Below are 25,587 nucleotides of genomic sequence, written 5' to 3'. Positions count from 1 at the left end.
CATTATTTGTTTTTTTGGAATTTTTTGTTTTTTTCCAATTTTATTTATACATCTTGCTGCCGAACGAACGAATATACGTTATATATGTTCAATATGTAACTTGGGCGAAGTCTGCTGCTGCAGTTTCTCCGCAGCCGCCGGCGGCTGCGTTACACCGGCAATTTGTCGGAATTCGTTCCGAATCGTTTTAGGTCCGCGAGACTGCAGCAGCATGGCTACTATGCGCACACACCTCTCTTCTACGGCACCGCAGACGCAGATTTCTTTAATCCTGCGGGGTTGTTGGTTCCTTTCTCAATATACATACGCATATATATGTGTGTATATATATATATATATATATATATGCAAACACAAATATGTATGTATGTATGCATAGGTACACGTTTGTCGAACCGTGCAGCAGCGATTATTTACAGAAACACGCGTGTTTTCACAAATTCGATGAGGAGCGATGGAAAAATCTGAGGATTGGTAACATTTTCTTGACCAATGCAATACGAGTAAATAGGGGAGGATATTTTTAAGAAATCTTTACAGCAAAGTGATGAGAAAAAGTACCTACTAGATTTTCTCATACAATATATTGATCAAGTATGGGTAATTTTTAGGCCTCGGGATTATTTGACCGTATTATGTCTAATTGTATATTTTTGCAAAATAAAAATCATCGTTGGTTATTTACCGCATTTGTATAAAATTTTAAAATAAATATAAATAAATAAACGCTCTCACGTTTTAAAGTAACTTCTCATAGGTGTTGGAGAGGCGATTAGTCCGAGAATAAACGGCAAATCGAGTTGCAGCAAGCGACGCTCGGCGTCCGACGGAAAGCGGCTTCGTTACCCAAAAGAGCAGCAACGCGTTGAAGAGGCGACGCGACGCCTGCGGCTCGAATATAATCGCCCTCTTTGTTTTGTAATTATTTGAGATTGTTCTTCGTTCATCGATTCGATTCTACGTCGGAATTTCTTTTTCTATCTCTCTCTCTCTCTCTCTCTTCTTTTTTCGCCAACTTCCTCGCCTTTCGGTACTGCTTCATTTTATTTTATCACCAGCACGGTCTCAATCGTAACACGTGGTTATTTCATACGTATGTATACTGAGTCTACAACGTGCCGTTTAATGTTTTTCACAAAAATAATGGTACCCGCACGCACACTCGTTATCTGTCCATACAGATAGGCTCGTGTGTATAACTTGTATATTGGAATTGCCACTTGTCGTACTTTTGCGTGTGTATTTTTTCCAAAAGGTTGTATCTTTAACACACGTCAATAATGATAACATCATGTACGTCCGAGTGTTCAAATAGATCCCTTTTCCAAGCAAAGTAAAAAATGTAATAACTAAATGCGTAAACAAATAAACATCACTAGCATACATATATATATGGTAGTATATATATATATATATATATATATATATATATATATATATATATATATATATATATATATATATATACACACACCTGCGCGTGTTTATTTATAGTACAATATTATCCGCGCTGAAATAGACGATATATTGTAGTTTATTTAACGAGCACTGATAAGGCGTTACGTTACCATGTGTTATGTACTCAACTACTTATATATTTACATATACTTGCCGCGTTACACATTTATTATTATTGTTATTTTTGTTATTATTACCTGCAGTATATATAGCATACGCAATGGATCTGGGTGGTTATATAAATATATGATATATCGCGGAACGTAAACCTGAAATATGACGGATGTTTCAATTGGACGATTCGAATTAACGAACTTGACGAACGACAATAACGACACATTTCTTCTCCTCGACCTTTTTTTTTTTTTCTTTCACATACAATATTGCAAAGCACGGAAATTGTTTCGAATAATTTCTGCCACGTATTTACTTACCTGCCCATTTTCGACGATGGCGAGATATCGTCTCAATCATTATTGCATATTTTTACAGCATATAAGAAGCAACTACGACAACAATTCTGATACACGGATCGTTATCTTTTTTCTCTCTTCCCCGTTTTTCAGACACCCGCTGTTCCCGCTCCTGGCATTAATATTTGAAAAATGTGAACTCGCGACGTGCACGCCGCGAGAACCTGGCGTTGCTGGTGGCGACGTTTGTTCCTCGGAGAGTTTCAACGAGGACATTGCCGTATTCTCCAAACAGGTGAGTGAGTTGCCTGGTATTTCACTCTCCGTACGATATCCATCTCTCACTCTCTCCGCCTCTCCTCTCACTTCATACCTACATATATCCCAATGTATTAACAATACACGACATAGCTACGTGTGAGTTAATTTCGTTATGGAATCACACAAAAATGCCGTACCGCTTCTCGCTATTCGGCTCGGCCGCAGCTGTTCGACGAGATTGATAAACAATATATCGATATGATAATTTTGAGAATATTAACGATGATACCTAATTTCCAATTCTCAGCATATTAACGGATTATTTATTCGTAATATTCCCTGCACAACATCGACATTTCCATTTCATGCAGGAGTACACGACGGAACTCTACGGCATGTGTCTGCCTATGTAGATATGCATATGTATATGTATACGTAGTATATAGACTGGCACGCCTAGTCCGTCCGTAACTAATGGCGGAGAATCTGGTTACACTCGAATCGGTTCGCGTGCGTCTCGGATCTCCGTCCGGGACTTTGCCGGCTGATCCCGAACCTCCGCTGACAGCGTTCGAGAATTCTCTTTCGTTTTCCAAACCTCTACCTGCTCTCCTCTCCATAATGCTGCTCGGCAGTATCCTCAAAATTGATGCTTACAGTTGCAATGCAGGGCAGAAGCCGAAAGTCAATTTTTACCTTGAATTTTACGTCCCTTCAACCCCACCTTTTTCTGTCCGCAACCTTCGGTTGCGTACTTTGCAACGATTTATTTATTTTCATACATGTTACACGTGGGACGTAGACGTGCTCTGTTGGTTGGATAGAGACTTGGTTTGAAATTTATTTGAGCATATTAACTGCAGTTTGGGTATAAGATATTTACAATTAGTATCGCGATGTGTAAGTTGGGTCAAGTCATTGTACCCGTGTGTGAAATTTTAAGTCCATTTCGGTCAGTTTCGATCAGTTTCGATGATTCCGTGTCCATGATGTTGGTGTTGGTAATGGCGGCGGGGTTTAAATTACGAATTTGAAGAATTTCAAAAGCGCCTAATTCCGAATTATTTCGTGGTGAAACTTAAAACTTGAAAAAGATATCGAATTTTTACGAAATAACAAAGTTTCGAATGGTCGGAAACCTGAGGGCTATGATAGAGCAAAGTTAGAAAAAGTAAAGCTCCGGTAGAGCGAAATCCCGAAAAATAAAGTTTCGATGGAGTAAAATTCCTAAAATTAAAATGTCCTCACACAGCGTAGTTCAATCAACGACTGGGTGTAAAAAGTCTGAAAGACCGAACGTCACAGCGACCAGGATTCCGATCGTAAAAATATCAAGATCCAAAACAAAGAAATATCAAACTGGTGAAATTCCACCAAACCAGAAATTTTTAGCGTCGGATTTCGGACAATTCGAAACTTCGATGTTTCGTTAAAGTTTGATTTCTTCACTTCAAGTTTTACCACCAAAGAATTCGAAATTTGCCGCTTTCGAAACTTTTCAAATTTGGAATTTCAACCCCGCCCAACGCTGCCAATGGTATCTAAAGTAAGAGTACACGAAGTCGACTTTGCGCGCGACCCGGTAATAACCGAGTCTCTTGATTCTCGAATATTTGATGCCTGTAAATGGTAAAGAAAAAAAAAAAAAATTAGAAGAATTTTATTCCTTTTTTTCTCCCTCTCCGAGTATCTCGCTTATACGTATACATGCAGGCAATTACACAGTTTCTTCTAGACCAGACGTCCGTCTCTTTCATACCATATCCTTCGGGTCGTTGGTTGGTCGAGTGGGGTGCAGCCGAGTAGAAGATGTTTCTTCGGTGCCGAGCGACGGTCCCGAAGTAGGTATTCCCCAAGGGCACGCAGGAAACCTGAGCCGAACGATTTGGGGTTTAAAAACACATGGATTCTGGCTCTCGGGACCCGCAGCTCGGCTTGGCTGTGTTATGTACGTACCTACGGCTAGTCGGTAGTCTCTCACTAGTCCTACTGCATACCTTGGTTCTATAATTCTCTCCTTCTTCGTTCCGTCTTGAAATCCTCAGACGCTATGGAATGTTTTCGATTTTTCACCACCGGCCTTTCACGGAGCCTATAGAATCTCTCCGCGCAACGAGCCCTTCGAGATGATGAGAGAAAGAGAGAGGAGATTAACGAGAATCATAGTTTGGAACGAAAGTCGAAAGTGGAAAGAAAGAAGGAAAAGAAAAAAACTCGAGTTTTTCTACTTTTCCATTTTCTCCACCCGCATCAAAATTTCTCCACGTAGTCGGTTTTAAATGAAATTGCTCGTTTCGATTCATTAGGAATTATCAGCGGTGTTTAATTGTCGCCAAGGTATTTCCCCGTCCTCGTTGCCTGCAACGATCAATTCTCCGCTAGCCTGCAGTAGGTATATAAAAAGTACCTGTTATTAGCACGCGTGCTGCTTATCTCAAACGAACGTTAAACGAATCATGCACTGCAATGCGAATGTACAGATATCTAATTGTTTACGAAAATAATTGCCAGCCTGGTGCGCTCGCGGTGATTTGTTTCTACGATCGATTTTTTACAGGCATATTGGCGCACCATAAGTATATGTAGGTATAATATGGGACCACGAATACCTAGGTAAATAATTACTAGGTTTTTAAAATCGTCATTTATTCTTTACTACACGGCCAAACTGTACACGTATGGCTGTGAAAATTAAAACTATTTCGATGCAAATTGGAAATAAGTTTTATAAATTCGTTGTAAAAATTTTTACCACGATTTGTACGGTTATAACCAGTTTGTAAAGATCTTCGCGTTATGTATAATCGTAACTGTATTAACATACATTTCTCATATATATTCTTATTTTTCATATTTATTTCGCTTTGACTGACAACGAGCGGACGGACAAATAACGATCATTATTTAAAACTTTGTAAAATCCACGATTCCGCGACAGTCGCCATTATTGTTCATTGTACAGACGAGGAAACGATCGTTGAGGGGTATTTCAAGTCACAGGAACCGACACTAGAACGCGTCGTCGTTATCGATTTGCAATTACTACAGTAAACATGCAATTGTCTGCTGAGGGTCGGGGAAGGAAACGGAATAAGGGCCGCGGGGTGGGGGGTGGGAGGTGACATGCCCGTCCTTAGAATATCATTACTACACCGCATATCTCGTATCGTACACCTCGCGTACCTCGAAATTTATACCGCGCGGCGTGTAATGCTTTGCACGAAATACGCGTACGTACACCCTGTACGTAGAAAAAAAAAAAAAAATAATAATAATCAGAAATAAAAGGGAGAGTCGTGGTGACGAAGGCCACCTGAGAGGTTGGGATCACGATCATCGTCGTCGACGCTTAATATCGGAGATAAACGACGCTTTTGGCCTGCTGCTCGCTACACTCGACAAGCACTAAACGTGAATCCCTCGGGTTCCAACTTTTATCACATCTAGGCAGCCGCGTATGCGGTGTCAGCCGGATTGGTTGGTTGGTTGGCAGCGGTTCGAGTTCTCTCGTGCAACGGATGGATATATCGATCGACTAGCGTTTATTTTTACAGCTTGCGCGGGCTTCTAAAGTCACGGAATAGGCGGGCATAGACCGTATATAGTCCGGCATTATACGTATACCTATACCTAACTCTTCTTCCTTACAATCCTTCCTTCCTTCCTTCCTTACAATTCTTCCCTGTACAAATCCCCGGGAATAACTACACGTGCGGTTGGTTACACGGAGTAGGCTGTGTCTTGTACGTTATACAGACCTGTAACGATAGTTTTCTCTCCATACGCTGGAACGAAACGTACGTGTGTGCGTGCGTACGTACCTACTTTCGTAGAGTGAATTCGTTCATCCAGAGGTTCAGCTAGACAGCCGCGAGCGAGTAACGCGGTAGCCGAATATCGAGAGCAGTACCCGCGCTAGCTTGAGATAACGATAAGAGCTGAACCCTGTATATTCACGGAACGAAACACCTCCACGGAATGCGATCCATAATCACGTGGTACGGATAACGAGAGATTTCGTTTTTACGTAGGTATACCTGCGCCTGCATCATCCAGCGAGTAAAATTTTTATTGCTAGTTGCGAGGGTTTGATTTAAGTACGCGCAGTTCTGGACAGAAATTGAAGGTTGGTCTTTTTTTTAGCGGGAAGCAGATACATATTTATATGTATTATAGGGCTAGAAAGAAAAGAGGTTTTATTTATTTTATTTTTTTGTTACTCTCTAATTATCTTGTGCGTAATTCATTTGTTTATGTGTAAATAATTTACTACCAGGATGAAGTATATTTTTGCATCGATTAGTTAACACTGAATAATAATACACGTGTCGCGTAAAATGAAATACAAGGTTTTTCACGCGTCAAGCGAATGATTAATGATGAAAATTGTGTTCGACTACGGAACATTTATATATTCACTTGCAGCGAATAGTCTTCGCTATAAATCATTTGCCTGAATCGAACACGTACGGAATACAAGTAGAATATAAGTTATAGGCGTAGGTCAGGTACGCTTTTTATCATATCGCTGACCGTCGCTCTCTTATACACATACGCGTATCCGTACGACGATATATTTCATTATTGTTGAATTTATATACCAACACTGCATTCGCCGCGTCGACTTCAAATGTACACTCAACACACTAAATACGCTCCTGTACATATGCGTGAGATAGGGACTGACAAGGCCCGAATTCGACGCGGACGCGTCGGGGATGAGCAGGTGACGACGGAACAGACGCGATACGACGCGACGCGACTCGAGGGGCCCGATGATCCTTGTTCGGGATTCGTCGGAAGCCCGGTTCGATCGGTCAACGCGATTCAGAAAGGCGGGTTAATAGCGCGAGGCTCCCTCGCTGTTCGAGACCCACCCTCTCCTCCCCGCCCCTATCTACCGGCCCGCAACTTTGGGCCCGACGCAGTCGAGGCACACGCTGACGATGAGTTGGGCCTTATGCGGCTTATTACGCGCTATTACGGCCGGGTGCAGTCGCTTGTGGACCGTCGTGTACACGATTCGTGCATCGGATCCGATCCGGGGCCCCCCTTACCGTCGACCTCTCTTTTCTCTTTCTCTCTCGTACGAGTATCGGCCGTGCGGTCCTTCCTCGTGTGTTAGTGGGGTGGATATCCACGTGTGTTCGCGCATCTGCATACAACACAGCTAGAGGAGATGCAAAAAAAAAGAAAAACGAGAGACAACGCTGGGGTGGGGGTACGTCGTGAGGCACGCATGCGCGACGGGGGACCGAGGGTCGGAGGGGGGGCAGAACGGTCCTGCTGTTGCTGCTGCTGCTGCTGCTGCTGCTGCCGCCGCTGCTCATTTTGTGCCATTGTAAATTGATCTATTCAATGGGCCAGCCATTATCCCCATCGTGCCTCGACTATCTCTCCCTCTCCCTCTCTCTCTCTCTCTCCTCTCTTTCTCTCTTTCTCTCTCTTCCTCTCTCTCGGCCCGACCCGCTGCTGTGCAGTGCCGGTGCAGGACGACGGGTACAAAGTACCCCGCTGGGCCCGTCGGGTTGTTGGCTGACGCAGCCAGCCAAGGCTGCACGGTTCGCCTGCCGTAGCATCGCTGATCGGGGCCCACTGGGTCGGTGGTGCGCTCGGCATTGTTGCGCGTCTTTTTGCTTTCCATTCGTTGCAAGTTTCTTTATTTTTTTTTTTTTTATTCGCTCCTATTTCTTTTTTTACCCGTTCCATTTTTTTTTTTTTTACTTATGCTTCTCTTTCAACGCGCGCGGGCCCTTCTTGCAGTTTCGGTTATAACGGCGCGATTGATTTGCCTGCGAAAAGGCAGCGCCCTTCCTGTTATACAGCTTCCGAAGTAGTCGAAGCTCAGGTTATCCAGTCCTCTTTGAAACGTCTGACGTGCTTTGCAGGTGGAAACGGAAAATTCGTCGTGCAGCGTGCTGCATCGAAGTAATATTTGATAGTTTGAATGATAAGTTTATATTGGTACAAATATATATGAAAATTTAACATCGTATAATCATGGAATTGAAACGTCTTGAAAACAAAGCTTCTATCCGAAACTATGAATAGCGCAAAGTTTTTTGTTAAATTTTTGAAAATGGCATCATTTTATTTATTGTAGTACAGATATTTCTTTCGGAAGGGGGGGAGAGGGGAACGTTTTTTCCTCCATTTCGAAAGAATAATATCACAATTATACCGCGTGAAGGAGTCTTTTTTTAATGACGCATTTTTATCTCGCGACCAGCAGCTGCAAGAAACGAAAATATATTTGCGGCCAAACAGTTCATCTCGATTACAAATTTCAAACAATTCCTTCTCTCTGACCTGGTCTTGCAATATATACAGATATACGTTCGAGGCCCAAGATATTCTCGCTGTTTTAAATTCCGCCGCGTTCCTCCTGCACCGAGTTTTCAGGTCACCGTCAACGTCGTCGTCGTTGGCGTGTCGTTTAGGAACCGTAATTCTCTTCTACCTACTCACCGCTTGCGTTCTACAGCCTTACCCTCTAACCCAGGTGCACAGTTTATGCAGACCGCTCTGTTATATTTTACATGTACCTATCGATACGGAATACCTATACACATTCAAGAATCGCAAGTATCGAAATCGCGCGAAAATTTTATGCCAATAGGTCGTTGAAAACATTTGTGAAAACTGGACACGAAAATAGGGATTATTCCGGCCATTGGTGTAAAGGGGAATTTTTTTTATTGGTACAGAAATCTTAAGCATCAGAAATTTTGGAAAAAAATTGAATGACGTGTTTCTTTTATCGTAATAGATTGAAGTTAATTCAACGGTAATTTTGAAGCAAATTTCGATCTATCCGAGGAAAAAATCTTCCGTTGCGACCTGTAAATATCAGGTGTGTGAGGTGTCCGTATATGTTATAGTTTGAAAAAATTTCATGAATACTTTTCACGTATCAGATGGATTAACCGTGTCGTCGTCATTGCATCGCGGTTCCGCGTTATAATTTGCAAAATTTGCGTGGTCGCTGCATACGATCAGCATGCCGTAGAGACCAGGACGATGTTCGACGAAAATAAACGCACCACCTTCTTCTTAAGCCTGTATCTCTCCTCGACACGCGTCTAACAATATACATATGCAAGAATCACACCTATAAAATCCTTAGCTCGGGGTGAAAATATGAAGCGATAATATTTAGAGAATGACTTCATTCCACGTTGCGTCTGCATGCAGAGCAGAACGTTTCGCGGCTGCCGAGGTCCTCGATCTTTCTCCTCCTCTTGTTCTTCTTGTTCCTCTTCTTCATCTCCGCAGGATGTTGGCCCTCCTCCTATCCTACACGCGTACACGTACATATACAGATACAGGCACTCGAATCGCAACGTTTGCGTGCGATGCGGAGACTCGCAGCTGGCTTCTGCCTCTCGTTCTTACTTCCACACGGATCCCCCGTTTTCCAAACTCCTCGAAAATAACGCGCGCGGCAAACACGCGCCAATATCGCGAATGTTCCACGTTCTCCGATCGGCGAATCAACGCCGCGTCTTGCACGACGCCCCGGGGCCAATTTTCGAACCAGTTTTTGGAACCACCGCGCTGCTGCTTTTGCTTCTGCTGCGTTTAAACGAAAACGATACCGCCTCCGGCTCCTGCGGTTCCTCCGTATGCGCATATGCAGAATTTAAATGCACCATACGACGCGAATGATTTCTCCACCGAACTTATATTTCTTAAAATTCTTTTATTTCCTCGATGCAAATTCTCTTATTAGGGTACCGCACAACCGCCTAGGGAGCAAATCGGTTCCATTTTTTTTTTCAATATTCCTTCTTTTTTCTGTTTTTCATCTTCTTTCAATATTTCAAAACGAAATTTCATCTGCGATTTATCATACGGTCATCATTCTATTCCAAATATATGTATGTTATATATACATCGTTTTATTATTGTCGGAATTCTGCGGTGCTTGAAAAGAATTGAACGTTTTTTGTTTCTCATCAAGCGTTTAAATTCATACAACACGATTGGACACCATTTTGAATTCATACGTTACATGTTTACACGTTACGGATGTATAAAGAAAACACACTTGGATGTATGAAAAAACTTGTTAGATGACATTGCCGCATGATAGTTCTATGTGTCTTAATTCAACCGATTAGTTTATTCAGTCTGTGAAGTTGTGACAGATATATTCCGCATACAATTTGTTTGTTTTTTCCATACAGTATAGAGATGTCAGTAATCAAGTCGTCGATATAGCACATTTGGTATACCTTTATATGATGTGTGTACCTGATATTATTAGCATACCTTGATATAAATCAATTGGATAAAATAAACATCGCACCGTTTCTGTAATTATACATTACCGTTAATGTGAAGTAAGGAATGTAAAATAAATAGATCATTTTCACTTTGACAATGATTAAATTATATATATATATATATATATTATACGTTATGTAATAATATCATACAAATTGTGTCTATTAATTAGAAACAGTTGTAGGAAAAGTTTTACAGTCCGTGTAATCTAGATTCTAAGCCCGTAACCCGCGAATTCCATAAATATGACGCCTTATTTACATGAGATAGGAGTAGGAATTCTTTTTTCCCTCGATCCCCGGTTTCTTCGTATAAGTATACATGCATTCACAGAGCCATCAGCTCCTTCGCGTATCGTTGAATTACATCACGGCTAAACGATTTCGCTGTTTTATAAACTGTGCGGTAAATCAGGGAGAGACTCGAGTTTGTGTCCGACAGCGGATTAGAATTTTAATTATTCACACGGCGTTAATCCGGTATTGGACAGATAAGGCGAACCGTAGATACAAGCTCTTTAATTTTCTTACCCCGAGTAAGAGTTGGTTTGCAACATAAAACGTGATTTCTGCCCCCCCCCCCCCCCCCCCCCCCCCCCCAAGAATCCTGTTTTTTCCGTGTTTTCTGTCATTTCTCGAGTGCCAAACGCACGGATCCGCGTTTCCGATACACTGTCTGATTTAACACACTACTTGCGTCGATTTCTGAATATCCTTGAATCACTTGACGAAATTCGAAAAAAAATATTTGCAGCCGAAGAAGGGAACAGCTGATTATACATATTATATTTTACATGGCCATGAGAGAAATTTCCAACTGTGTGTATGCGTTATATTATTATATATGCCTGTAGTGTAGGTACACGTGTATATTATACGTATATAGGTACGAGAATTTTGCTGCAAGTGTGCGCCGTGTCTGTATTAGGTGCTGTAAACCGATTTGACTGCACGCGCTTAAACTGCTGTATAAACGTAAAATTCTGGTGACTTGCTCGAATCTCACCTATATATATATATATATATATATGGGTTTATGTGTTGCGTATTATACCGGGTAGTATAAACGAGTAACTGTCGACATTCGACCCGTCGAGAGTTTCTTCGGTTATGGGAGGAGGGGATGCTGCCCATACCTGAGGTCACTTCCATTTTACAGCCAGTAACGGTGATATTCATAAGAAAAATACACGACTGTGTATTCTTGTAAGACGTTGATATTTATGACACGTATATAACATGGGTGAAAATAATTATAATTTAGCTCCTGGAAATTTTATGTATATGATATTTATTCTAATAAATATTTGACGAGTAAAGTGTCGGAATATATATATATTTTTATTTTTTTATTTTTTTATATAATTATGGTGTCACAGTCGGAGTTAATTTTTAGTTTTTTTTTTTTTTTCTTACCGAGCGTCGAGGAACATTTTCTTTGTAAATTTTGATGGGATTGTATAACGTGATCCTCTTTTGAAAGGTCAAACACGATATTATCTGATATTTGTATAATTGGTATATAGTTGGAAGAATAACCGCGGAACGGAAGGTATTTAACATAGCGTTTAATGGTCGTTTCAAACGTCATTACACCAATGATGTGAAGGCAGGCGCGTTACAATGATGAAAAATAGAATAAAGAAAATGGTAATATTGAATTTTATTTATACGTATACGCGTGTGTAATGTGTATATAACGCGAAGTGGTTCGTTATCTTTACGTTGATTTGCGCGGTGGTTATCTTTAATTACGGGAGTAAAACGCATGAAAGTGGTGGGTCTGCGTTAATTTCACATTTGCAAGATTGTCAGGGAGATAGGTTATAGTTATAATAAGCTGGTCCGATCGAGTCGCGCTTTGAAGAGTGACGCAACACTCGCGAGTAAATCCTCGCGTTGAGTAATAATTGTTACTTGGTCTTTCCATCCTATCTTAATGGGCCCGCGTTATGAGCCTTTCAGGTAACTCATCCTCCCCTCGTCGTCCTCATCTCACATTCTGCACACACACACGCGCGCGCGTGTACATTATTTATACGCATACACCGTACAACGCACTCGCGCCATTTACCTTTTTTCTCTCGGAGTTCTGCCCGCGCAAAGATACGGTCAAATAGTTGTAAATATTATACCTAACTGCAGAGTAAATTAAACGAATATTGAATCGCGTCGTTTACACGTCCGTCATGACCATAATAGCAACGGGTAAGATTGTACATCTTACAAAATGTTGCAAGGCCCCCCCCCCTTCAGGCCCCTCAATCTCCCGATCTTGACGCGATCGAAAAATTCTTAACCTAATCGTAACGAATGGCATTCCAATTGCAAAATCGTTTCGCATCGTAATTCTTCTTTATTCCCTCTTTATATTTATTAACGTGTACGTTTATCTCTGCACTATGCGGACCGAAACGTGATTTATTACGTAGGCTAGCATTCGAGTATCGGATCGCCGATTCAATCGTTTCGAAGAATAATCAATTTTTCTCTACTTCGCTTTACGCGTCGACACAAACACGTAAATTACACTAGATTTTCGGGTGTAAAAACCGTAACTGGTTGCTATTTCGACACGTGCAGGGTCACGCGTGCATGTGGGGGTACGCAGTTGTATCTAAACTAATTCAATATTTATACGATTCGTAATTACCATCTTGTCTATCTTCGTCTACGTATACCTACATACGTGTAACATGTTTATTAATGCTTGTACATTCGTCGCTTCGCGCCGTGAGAACAGGTTAATTATACAAAATTGAGACGTTTTCGTCCTCGTCCTCATCCGCATCTTCCTCCTCCTTTTCTTTTTTCCTTAAATTTTTCGCCGTCGTCGTAGTTTTCGGCAACAGAGTCTCATTGTCGCGAGGTTTCATTTTCTCGTTGTCACCTGATAATCGAGCGAAGAAAAGCGACGTATACGTTTCTACCGCCGCCGCTTCTGCCGCTGCTGCTGCTGCTCCAAGTATACACACGCACACACACAAACACGTATGAATATCCACATCTTGACTCGTTCGTGTCGAGATACATACATATGCTAAGACCGCGAGCAGGAATTGTCGACGTTATCACGATTATGATAATGCCGGTCGGTCGGTCGGTCGGATGTTTGTTTGTCTCTGTAACGCCCTGGTAACCGACGTCCTCCTCCTCGTCTTCACGTCTCTTGGCATACGTCGGCACACATTCCAACACCGGCGCACAGCTGACGATGACGATGACGATGAGGAGAGGCGGAGAGGAGGACGGCATGCAGCCGGCACAAGCCTTAATAAATGAGACGACTCCCCCTCTCCCCCTTTCCCCCTTTCCCCTCCACCCTCTTGTTTGTCCTCTTGGACAGGTCGCACGGGTGAAATGAGACGGCGAATTATTCGGCAAATCGCTGAGAACGAGAGCGAACAAGAAAGAAAGAAAGAACGAACGAACGAACGAACATGTAACACGTGATTACTGCAAGCATGCGGGAGAAACGAATGTGAGAAAATTCGGATGTCAGATTAGATGCGGTGTCAAGAATTTGAGAAATGGTTTCATTGTTGGGACGTTCGAAGTTGATACATATTCTGGTTTTTCATACGAGTCGGTAATGTTTTGAGCTGTATATTTATATTTGGGTAAATTGTCGGAAAAACTTTGGAGAAATTTTACATTTATAGTACATATCTAGATAATTTTAAAGAATATATATATATAACGTTGTACCGTAATTATACTAATCTATTTTCATACAATCTTCAGAATGATCGTAAAAATTTTTTAAAAAAAAACAAGAAACAGTCAATCGGTGAGTAAAATTCTAAACAATTATTCTTTTCAGTCCTTGGTGACAATTCCGTTCTTCGAGTATTCTTTTTCTTCTCAGATCTAAGATATTTTGAAACTGCAGTCCGTCAGGCAAAGAACCTCGACAAGTTTGGTTGTAATTTTTTTTTTTCACACGTATTTTCGCGGTTCCCACGACTTGTCGGCGATAATCTCATCACCCCGAGTATGTACGCGTAATCGCGCATCGTGCTTGACGGTATTACGCATGCACGAGAAATTAATCAAACTCATTGTTTTCTCTTCTCGTTTGTTACAGATCAGACAAGAAAAACCTTACTACATAGCAGATCCGGAGGTCGACTCGTTGGTGAGTATTAGTTTATACGTCGCTACGCGTTGTTGGTCGTAAGGTGTTGGTAGCTTTATGTACCTTCTCCTCTAGTCGCCGGCGTATTTACATATACGAATACTGTTTGAACAATGTCATGCCTCCCTCGTTTCCTACCACAAAAGCATCCCACCAGCGGCCGCTATCTAATCTCTAAATTTCATCTGGCCCTGTACCTAGCGCCAGTGGCTATCGCCAGATCCTCCTTACTTCGTCTGTCCCAAAAATGCGGTGAAAACCGGTGCCGGAAACACGTGAGGATTTTTCATTCGTCAGAAAATTCATTTGGAATTTTTTTTTACTCGCGTTTTCGCATATGATACGCAAAGCAGAAGAAAAAGGAGTCGAAATTCTTTCAGCTAAAAATTTTAATATCATCATTATGTACGAATTAAAGGAGAGGAAATTGTTCGCACGTATTGCAATGTAGGTGTTGAGTTTTTTTTTTTATTTTTTGCTTTTTGTTTTATCCAGCGTTTCCTCAGCTCGTCGAATATTATTGTATATTAATTAGGATTGATATGTAATCGAGACACTCTCTCGCGGCTACACGCACTTCTTTTTTCCCCCCCTTCTCTTATTTCTCTTCACGCCGTTTTTCCTTGCATGAAATAACCGGCGTGTGTATAATATAAATGTATATATACACAAGCTGCACAGGCTGCCATTATTAAACGAACGGCAGCAACGGTTGTTGTAACAACTGTTTCCACGGTGTTATACTCGTCGTCTATTCGTGACTATTCGCAAATATAACGTACATATAATGTAAAAAATTTGCCGATATTGAATACAGCCGTTTTCTTTATCTCACGCTCTTTTTATCTTTCGAATTTTTCCCTCGTTTGTACATGTATAGAGAGCGATAAAACCGAAGAACGAAAGATGAAATGAAATGAAGACGAAAAAAAAAAAAAAAAAAAAATGACACGAAAGAGATTGAGAAGCGAAAAAGCTTTCTCGACTTTTCTTTACATATGTCGCGTCGTCTACTTCATATTATACGATTACACACTGTACACGGTGGTCGGTTCTGCAGCACGCATCCATAAGCTCTTTACCTTATACCTTATACCTTATACCTTATACACTCGCATTATGCGGTCTGCATTTTATAAATATCGGAGTAGGTACACACAGGCGTATTAACGAATGCAGGTATAAGGAAGACTCGCGTGCGCGTTGCAGAAAAACGTTATACGTTTATACGTCGAGCCGCGGAATTGGAAAGGATTTTCTGACGACTCCGCACGCGGAGTAACGACGTGTAATATCTTACATCTCGTCCGACACTCGGCTTGCTGCCGACCGATCAGCCGTAATGTTTTTTTTTTTGCCAATAATTCTTCCTTTTCCTTTTCTTTAAATACTAAATTTATACATCGTTTCTTTTAATTTCTTAATCTCCTTACTCGTTCTTCGAACACTTCGATACGTCCGCAGTTGTAATAATAATTCTTTGTATATGCATATACCTATCAATGCTGTAAGAATACGAAAAGACAAGGAAGCAAAACGCGTTATTAAATCCCCTGGATATTAGAAATTTGCACGATACGTGTAGGTATATATATATTGGACACGTGCAGAAATTCTGATTAATATCACCGGAGAACGATCTGTACGATCGAGCGATAGCGCACAGTCATGTTTGAATCAATAAAACGCGTTTCTTTCGTCGTCGCAATTTTTTTTTTCCACAATCCAGGTGTACGTACAGGTACGTGAACTCATTGTATCCCGTTGGATATCGAAATCCGCGAACGACGAATGTGCAGGCAATTTCATAACGTGACGTACAAGTTGCTTTTTTCACGTCGGGCGTTCGTTTAATCTAACAATTTTTCTAAACCGTGTATTCCTCGTCATTGTTTTTCCTTATACCTTATACTACCGAACGGTTATCCTACCACCGATCTATATGCATAATAAATTTCAAATTTTTGTAATGCGAATAATGAGGAACGAAGAACTCAAGCTAAAGCGTATAGTTTGCAGTTCCGTGAAAAATAAAAAATCATTAACAAAGAAAGAACGCTTCTCTTTCATTATTTCAACATTAATCGTTAGCCCAGTTTGCTTTTCAATCTGTGAAAATGAATTTAAAAAAAATCGCGGGACCAGTTCGAGGGTTAAAATCGGTTTCGAGTCACGCAGCTTCCCTTTTCCACCAATCATCGATCCGACCTTGCCTCGTTCTTCTTCCGGTTCACGGAGAAGTTACGCGGCTACGCCGACGTTGGCGCACCCCTGCAGCATCCTGCAGATTCCATCGAATTGTTCGCTCGCGTCGAAGCGTCACGTTTGTTATTTATATTCGTTACACATACGGACGAACGTGGGGCTTTTGGCTGCAGGGAATAATTCCGAATAATTACACGTGTGCACGATGCGAGGAGTGCATGCGGACGAACGCGTTGCATACATGCACTCACGCTCAAGTAGTATAATAGTCGTCCGCCCGGGTTCCTCCGGCCCCTAAACCAGCCGATGGGGCCCCTCGTCACCGTAAATCGCAGACAATGTTGGGTACCCGTCGCCCCTTGACCTTGACTGCAGGGAAGGACTAAACATTCACCACGTCGCGTCACGGAAGCGGGGATGCACGCATGTGCAGCTCTACCCTTAGAAACGATACGTATAATTTCGGCTCGCAGGAAACTCCGGAGTGTTTCGTGCGTGATGCGGTTTATTTTTATTTTTATTTTAAGGGATTGGAGGGGCGGGGGGGGGGGGGGGGGGAGGCTGTGTGCTCGAGTCGCGTATGTTTTTCCATTTAAAAATACATATTTTGGGTCAGACTCGACGCGTACCCGAGGCCGAGATCTTGTTCTCCAATGAAGATTTCACTCTTTAGTCGATCGCAGCTTTGGTATAAACGTACTTCTCTCTCTCACTTTCACTCTCTCGACGCTTCCTTCGGTCGGTCATAGTTCCAGTATCCAGTTTCGCGCATCGCGACGACACCCTTAAACCTGGCTTCGACAATGGCAAAAGTTTGGCTGAAGGGTGGAGCGCGGAGCGGTGGAGGGGGCCCATTAATCGCCCCCCCCCCCTCCCCCTTAAAATCACGTTGGTACCCCCGATCCATCCCCCTCCCCTCCCCCGGCCCCAATACTCTCCCCAACGCCGGCTTCACGTCTTCCGAATCTAATTTCTGACTGAAAGTGATCGCCGCGAAGCGGACCATTAATTAGACGCGCTCCGGTAACTTCGATTCAGCCTTTACTCCGACGGCTGCTGCTGCTGCAGCGTGTGTTGCTCTTGCTCTTGCTCTTGCTCTTTGCTCTTGTTGTCGACGCTGTCGATGGGCAGCTCTTGGCGGGCAAGCTTTGTTACGGAACCGACGTTGTCATACGGTGCGTGGGTGGAACGGAGCGTGGTTATCGTCGGTTACATGTATATCGGGTTGGAACCGTGTGTGCCTGTTGTGTAATTGTTGTTTGTCGTTCGGAGAGAACGGTGTAGCTTTTCAACGGCACAGATTGGTATTTAATTACGTATTGAAGGCAGCGCGGCGGGTTGTTATCACGCTTATTACGCCTATTCTCATACATACGTACCGCACGTACTTTATCTACCCATCTACCTATGTATGTATCTAGCCGTGTCGTACCTCGTGGCTTCTGGCAGCTTGATCCGCAGGATGGACTAGACCTGAACGATCTTTCCCTTGTATCCACGATTCAAACGAGAAAGTCTATTTATACTTGTCAAGGACGTAACGAGGAACGAAGAAATATGAAAGAAAAACCAAAAAAAATTGAACCGTACCGACGGATGAAAAAATTCATGCGATTACATTTACCTGTACTTATCTGTAATAAAACGTATTGCAAAAATCGCGGAAAAAGTGAAAGAGAATGGATGAATAAAGATACCGCGGCGTGCGGTAGTTACAGATCGTACAGATCGAGCGATAACTCCGACAATCGCACCGGCATTCGACTCGCCGAGAGTGTGTATTAATTTCAATTGCAAATTAGTTGTATTATATAATTATTCACCTACATCGCGGTGCGTAACTCGAGACATTGTATATATAAGTGGTTCATTTATGAATCGCGTTTATACGTATATATCGCTATCGCACGACGATGCAGGTATCTACGTTGCACGCAGCTGCAGCTGCAGTGTTAATTTTTTTCCTCGTCTTTGGATATTTCCACACTTCGTAGTAACGTGTTATACGCGAGTTTGAGGTTAAACCGTGTCGACTTTGTGCCTTTTTGCTGCTGCTGCTGGTTGTGTTGCAAGGTGCGCGTAAAACGAAGCAGATGTGCCGTACTGACGGAAAGGAAACAATACGATACATACCTTGACGATGATAAAACGACAGGCTCTTGAGCGATCGCTTCCGTTTAATCTTGAGATCGCTGCTGGGAAATCAGGTTCAGGTTTGCTCTTGTTTTTATTCGAAAACTCGAGTCATCCTGCGGATTGACGTAAACGTCCTTACGTCATTATACCTGCAGCCGTGTCATTGATGAAGATTCTTCTTTCGTGTCAAGGTGTGCATAAAAAAAATTATGATTAGCGTAGTTACGGAAAGTTTTTAAATTTTTTTGATCGACAAACGTCTAAGCCGGAAGTTTGTTGAGGTGTATATATATATAAATATATATATATGCGCGCGCGCGTCTGTGATAACAACGTGCGGTGGAGGTGAGCGACATCTCAAGAGTCGCGGTGATTCATTCACCGTTTGAATAACCTTCGAACTTTGGAGGATGGTTAGCGTAGCCCGAGATATGCATAAATTTATTAGCGGCGATGCTGCGGTCGTTCCGCTTTGCGGTGGTACGTAGGCGGACGGATATGCACAATTTTTTGCCACTATTCGTAATCGTAAACGGTAAGGCAGGCCCCGCGCGTTCTCTACGGGTCGCCAAAGAGTTGCGGAGGGTAATAAAGTAAAACCGAGAATTCCGGACGAAGTAAAACGCGTCCCAGGCACAAGACGGGGGAATTGTCAAGGGGGTCGAGGTTCGTTAGACACGTGAGATACTGCTGCGAGTGGGCATTTCTTTTTTCTATTTCTTTTCCGACAGTCAGTAATAGAATTGGAAAAAAAAAGTAATGAAAGCTTTAAGATAAAAAGAAAATAACAAACGGATTTAAGTAATAAATTTTTTTTTTTTTTTTACCTCTTAAGCTTTACTTCCTCTCTTTGATGGAAAAACATCGAGCTTTAATTCCAGTAATTGGAGAAAAAAGCTCTCGCGACCTTCTGGACCTTTTATATGTGTGTATATATGTATAAAACTTGCCTACATTTTTCACCCACGCCTTGCACGCGGTTTGCAAACGTAATCGTACAACACGCGTGTCCTGTATTATTATTGTTGTTGTTGTTGTTGTTGGTGTTGCTATTATTATTATTATTATTATTATTACGTACGTATAGCTCGCGCCTACGCGCGTTTTTTACAATATTATGCATTAGACGTATACGCAGGAAGAGAGACACGCGAATGATAAAAAGCAGCGAGGACCTCGCGTCGCTGTAATTTTATGTGAATGCAAAATCGTTACGGTATAAAGAGCTGCTGCTATACGGCTATACGGCTGTACGGTTATACCCAACGTGTATACCTACGTATGCTTCTCCTCCAGAGACGCTGGACCACCGGAGTCGCCGATGACCGAGAGTCGTCGCCGCGTCGCCGAGCTTGCCGGTTTTACTCTTGACGTACCGCTGACAATAAGACTCCTTGTTATATTCACCTTTTATCTGAATTTAAGTCGCTTTGTTCCTAACTGGGGATAAAATTGATGTACGGGTGTCGCGGATATCTAGTGCGGTAGGTATTTGTCGCACGCACGATGCAACTTGTATCGAAAATTTAACGCGATATGGTCAAGAGAGGCAATTTAACACAGTCTCCAATTATATTCTTCAATTTTCTGTCGGTATCAAAAAATATCGTCGTTTATTAAAAAATGAAATTTCATTTTTTAACTGTAACCGAAGAATTTAGTAATCATGTGTTGCTATTATTTTTACACGGAATAATTTGTACTATATTTTCTTCAGCTGTTTATCATTTTCAGTGGTATCATAAAGTTGGTGGAAAAATTCAATGACATGAAATAGATTCAATACCAGTTTCAATTGTAACAATATTGCAACATTACTTCGGTATAAATTTTTCTCGTAACTATGATAGACAAAAAATTAAATTTTTCGTCACATTGTCAGTAGAGGTCAAGATTCGGGGAACAAATAGAGAAGAGTTATTTATTTTTTTTGTTTTTTTGTCACCAAGGGGTTAGGTGGCGAACCCTTGGAGCAGGGTCGCAACAAAGTGACAAAAATGAAGGCAGCCCCAACCGAAACTGGTGTATTAATAAACGAGAATTTTTCTCTCCAAGGCGCTATAATGGGAAGTAATTTTTAAAACTACGACGCCTTTACTGCCTCGCCTCGAGGTCAGGTTGTGCTTGTCCCCGCATCTACACTACACGCGTACACACAATGACGTGCACCATGAACGAAAGCACCATCGGCATCGGCATCGGCTAAGCAAGCGTCGCTTTGCGAGACCGGCGTCGCGTCGCCTTGCGTCGGGTTTATGTCCCCGAGAGAAAAAAAGAGCCTTGCCTACCTCTTTTTGGGCTTGTTATCCCGCTCGTTAAAACGTTAATGTCCCCGAAAATATTCGCAAAAATGCAGGTGCAGTAAAACAGCGAGGACCCTTCTCCCTCCGCCTGCGTTAAGGCCCCAAAACGACGCGACCACACCGGCTGCGCGTGTCCCTCTCTCTCTCTCTCTCTCTCTCTCTTTTTCTCTCCCGATCTCGCTCTCGATTCGGAATTCCCGAAACAACGAGAAGAAGAAGAAGAAGAAGAATATTAATAAGATGGAAAAAAATAACGCCACGGCTTTTTCTGGATGAGAGTATAATTTTTCCTGGTTTGCTGCTTTTTCGTTTTCTTGGTTTCGTTTCGTATCGTTTTCTTTCTTTTTTTTTTTTCTTATCCCATTTCTTCTCTTCTTGCTTCTCTCACCCCGGGGATCTCCGCGACTATAAATCTCCGGCTATTAAGACGCATGCGGTTTGATGGCTCGTGCCTCGTTGCGCTATCGTATTATTACGACTCGAGAGGAGCTTCGCTGCACCGCACATCGTGTGCAGCAAAGTCAGTCTCGACTGTCTTCCGACTCGAGTCAGCCTTGTTCAGCTCAGGTATACGTATACCGACACGATTCAACCCTTCTACCTACCCGCCCGCCTCACTTCTTCGTACCCCGATACGACCGTGTTCTAACGATAAGTGCCAAATCTTCGCTTGTATTTCTACGTAAGATTTACGCTCACGTGCGACAAAATGATGTATCGTAAAAAATCACACTTTATTGGCGTAGAGTTAAACGCGTATCACTTTTTCACTCTCGCGCCTTTGTTATATACGACGTTAAAACCTTAAATGTTTCTCTGATATGTGTTTCCGTGTCCATGTGTTATTTCATCACGTAATCAGCAGCGGCGCAAGTCGGGGTAATGCACAGTTACGAAATTCAGTTGCCGCAGGTCAGGAAGTATTTTATCGATGCTTTTCTGTACAATTAGGACTGAAATTATTATTGCTGTTTAATCGGAGAAAAATCGGACAATTGTTTAAAAAACTCCTTTTTTTTTTTTTCTTTACTTTCGACGGACTAACCGTGACCTTTGTACGATACCTTGGATATATCGTTTTTACACGCGTTAATATAATTTATCTAACGGTGAGGTTTGTGCACGCGTGTCACGTTAGCTTACCTGTAGGTGCATTAAATTTTTTTTACGAGAGTTTGAAGAGAGCGAACCCCTTGTGCTGGTGCACGGTGTGGTGGACAGCTACACCGCAGCAACGATGGCAAGGAGGAAAAGCAGTCTTTGCTGGTTATACGAATGTTTTTATGCGTCTACTATTTACTTAGATAACGCGAGCATTGCCCCACACTTCTCTCTCTCTCTCTCTCTCTCTCTCTTTCTTTCTCCCTCTTTTAGGTATCTCGTTGAGAGAGAGAGAGAGAGAGAGAGTAAGTGAGAGGGAAAGCGAAAAAGTGACGGATAAAATTATGTCCGTTTACGTTAATTGTATAATTAAAAACAAAAAAAGGTAGAAAATTCGAAAAAAGTAAAGGGAGGAAAGGAGGAATAGGGAAAAAGAAAAAGATGGGACAAGAATTATTCCGGTTATACCGAATGCAAGATTGAGCTGTGAGACATATACATATACACACACATACATACATACATACATGTATGTATAATGTAAATTTATTCGACATTGATTTAACACACGCAAACTGACGACGTTGAAATAATTCTATTCCCTTTTTTGTTTTACAAATATTTATTTTCATTTCATTCAATTCTATTACGTTACAGATTCATTTATTTTTTTTTTTTTTTAGTCGATCGTCCGTTCGAAAATAATTTTGCAACAGGCTCAAACGGTGCAAGATGAATATATGTGTATGCGCGTAAAGCAAAGATGGATATTATCGTTGGGAATTTTACAAACCCTCTGGCAGCTTTAACACGTGCGTCATCATCGTTGCCGCGGTCTTAAATTATTAGAGTAAAACGAAGAAGATGAAGAAAGAACAAGCACGAAATCCTACAAACCTTAAAGAATCAGGTATGCCAAACGTGAGAAAGACTCGAAACGGACGGAAAGAATCGTTTGCATTGTTGTTATATATTTTTTTTTTCATCCTCCCCTCCCCCCTTACCTTGCTCAATTTTCATTCGGTTTCACTTAAAGAACGTCCCGTCAACAATATTGTCGTCAAATTTCACGAGTTTATCCTCTAATAATTACACTACCGCAGGTTTGCTCTCCGCTGCGTGGCTGCCGCTGCAAGAACGGGCAGCAGGCCTGCGACGACAATAGATGTCCGGCCTATGAGGGAGACGCGTGTGTGCTTAGCGCAGTCTGGGTTCCTCCTCCCTCCGCCCCCTTTCCTCATTCCCTCTTTCCCTCTTTCCCTCTTTCCCTCTTTCCCTCTTTCCTATTCCACGGTTCGGAGCGCGCTGAGTGTTTGCCGTACATAAGTATCGCACTGTTTAACAATATTTAAACATTGTCGTCCGAGTGTCGTCGGGGGTGGCAGGGCAGCCGCAGATAAACCACCGTTTGCTTACTCAGCCCTCCGCCTGCCATAACACCAGCTTCCTTCTTTACCTTGTGCTCCTTCGCTTGCCGTATTATAATATGTGCCGAGGAGGCCCCGCCGCAGCCTCGTTCTTAAACTCCATCTCCGTCTCCGTCGCTCCCTGCGTTTCTCTTTGTCCCTCTTCGTGTTTGTGTTTGCGTTCGCGTTCGCGTTTGCGTGCGGCAATGCCGCGGATCCCGACCGTCCGGCTCCTGCGGGATGCAGGGAGGAGAGGGCCCTGTCGGTCAGTCGGTCGCGAACGAAGGCAAAAAAAAAAAAAAAAAGAGGACGAGAATGAGAAAAAACAAATAAATAAATAAACAAACAAAAAAATAAAAAAATTTTAATGAAAACAGAAAAAAAAACCGACAACGAGGAATTCAGAAGAAAAGTAAACAAAACAGAATAGGAAACGAGAAGTAAGTAAACGGACGTTATTAACAGTGATAATAACGATACGGTACCTGTGGAAACAGGGGAGGAGCTCACAGTTTATACACTAAACGTTATGTTGTACACTTTTCATATTCTTGCGTGTCGTCTATTCGTGACATATTCTCCATATTATACGTGGATGAAATATTTTCTTTTTCTTTCTTTCTTTCTTATCGACATATTATACAATAACAAAGACATCGTATTATCGCAGTGTCATTGCTGTCGGTATCTTGAGACGAGGACAAATGCAATTTTAAAAAATTTGCTAACCTAGAAATTTTACGGACGATGTAATATTGGGTTGAAAATTATTGACTGGGAGTGAATCGAAGGAGAGAGACCCAGGAGAAGGAAGATAAGGAGAAGGATCGACGTGTGAAACATTCATTACACGTTACCGCGGCCTGATGCACGGGGACGAGATGATCAGAGGCGCCATAAATCACGACCATCCCATTGAAAAGCGTATACTGCATGTATACCGTATGCATTAATATATATCTATATTTAACCACGCGATTCGTTCATCGTCCTCCTCGTGTGTCGTTATCGTACAGCGAGAGTAATACAATTAACGGTCATTCGTCAAGTTGCCTGCTCTTTCCTCAATTCCGTCGTCAGTGTGTTGGGGGGGGTTTGTATTCTAATTTTTAAAAGTTCTTTTCAATTTTTCCATTCTCCTTCACTTTCTCGCGGCAGTTTATCGTTTATATATAGTCACGTACAGCTGCCGCAGCGATTTAAACGGGAAACCGCGCACGCACATTCGCAGCAACGTTTTCAACGCAATCCGTTCACGGCTGCGGCGATTTAGGTAGAAAGGTGTATATAACGCGCGCGTATATAATTCGCAACGATTTCGCCGCTATGTCCGCTGGTGCGGTGCAGTGCCGGACGTTGAAACGCGGCATGCTTGCCATGCTACGGGGAAGCTAAATAGATGGGCTATCTATGCGTAAGTTTATTACGGTCATTAACGACTCGGTGCGTCTTGCGCGCTACGCAACTTTACCCACTTATATATTATTATTGTTGTACTTACTCGGCTAGCGGGTTTCGTCAAGATCACCTTTTATTCGAGGCAGCAGAAGGAAACTCTCGCCGCTTCGGCTTCACCCCCGTTTTTTTACATACACGTTAATACATACGTAAACGTGCTTACACCGTACGACCTGAACGGCGCTCCCCTTAATCAAGAGGAAGACGTTAATTAACCGACGCGAGAGACCGAATGCTAACTAGCCTCTGCACCGCGGTACCTCTCTCTCTCTCTCTCTCGATAACAATTTATTTTCGCGCCAGACACTGCTGCAGCTACGACGTACCTTATTTTTCATCGCTGACCCCCCTTTTCTCCACGTATTCGTACCCGCGTTTCGCACACGAACGATTGATACTTACTCGCGCAACGTTAACGTG

The 25,587-nt window shown here is 42.3% G+C and overlaps 1 protein-coding gene across 5 annotated transcripts in view; it reads left to right on the top strand.

Moving 5' to 3' along the window:
- Nucleotides 1-25,587, top strand: part of LOC124175115 (homeobox protein homothorax) — a 285,128-nt gene that overhangs the window by 14,873 nt on the left and 244,668 nt on the right. For all 5 annotated transcript variants that reach the window (XM_046555027.1, XM_046555025.1, XM_046555024.1 and 2 more), the window contains 2 exons: nucleotides 2,025-2,166; nucleotides 14,508-14,558. In XM_046555027.1, the coding sequence (XP_046410983.1) occupies nucleotides 2,025-2,166; nucleotides 14,508-14,558 (193 nt within the window). The remainder of the gene's footprint in view (nucleotides 1-2,024; nucleotides 2,167-14,507; nucleotides 14,559-25,587) is intronic.

Source organism: Neodiprion fabricii, chromosome 2, assembly GCF_021155785.1.
Source record: "Neodiprion fabricii isolate iyNeoFabr1 chromosome 2, iyNeoFabr1.1, whole genome shotgun sequence".
NCBI lineage: Eukaryota > Metazoa > Arthropoda > Insecta > Hymenoptera > Diprionidae > Neodiprion > Neodiprion fabricii.
Note: the sequence above shows the minus strand (reverse complement) of the source record. Positions and strands in the feature narration are given on the sequence as shown.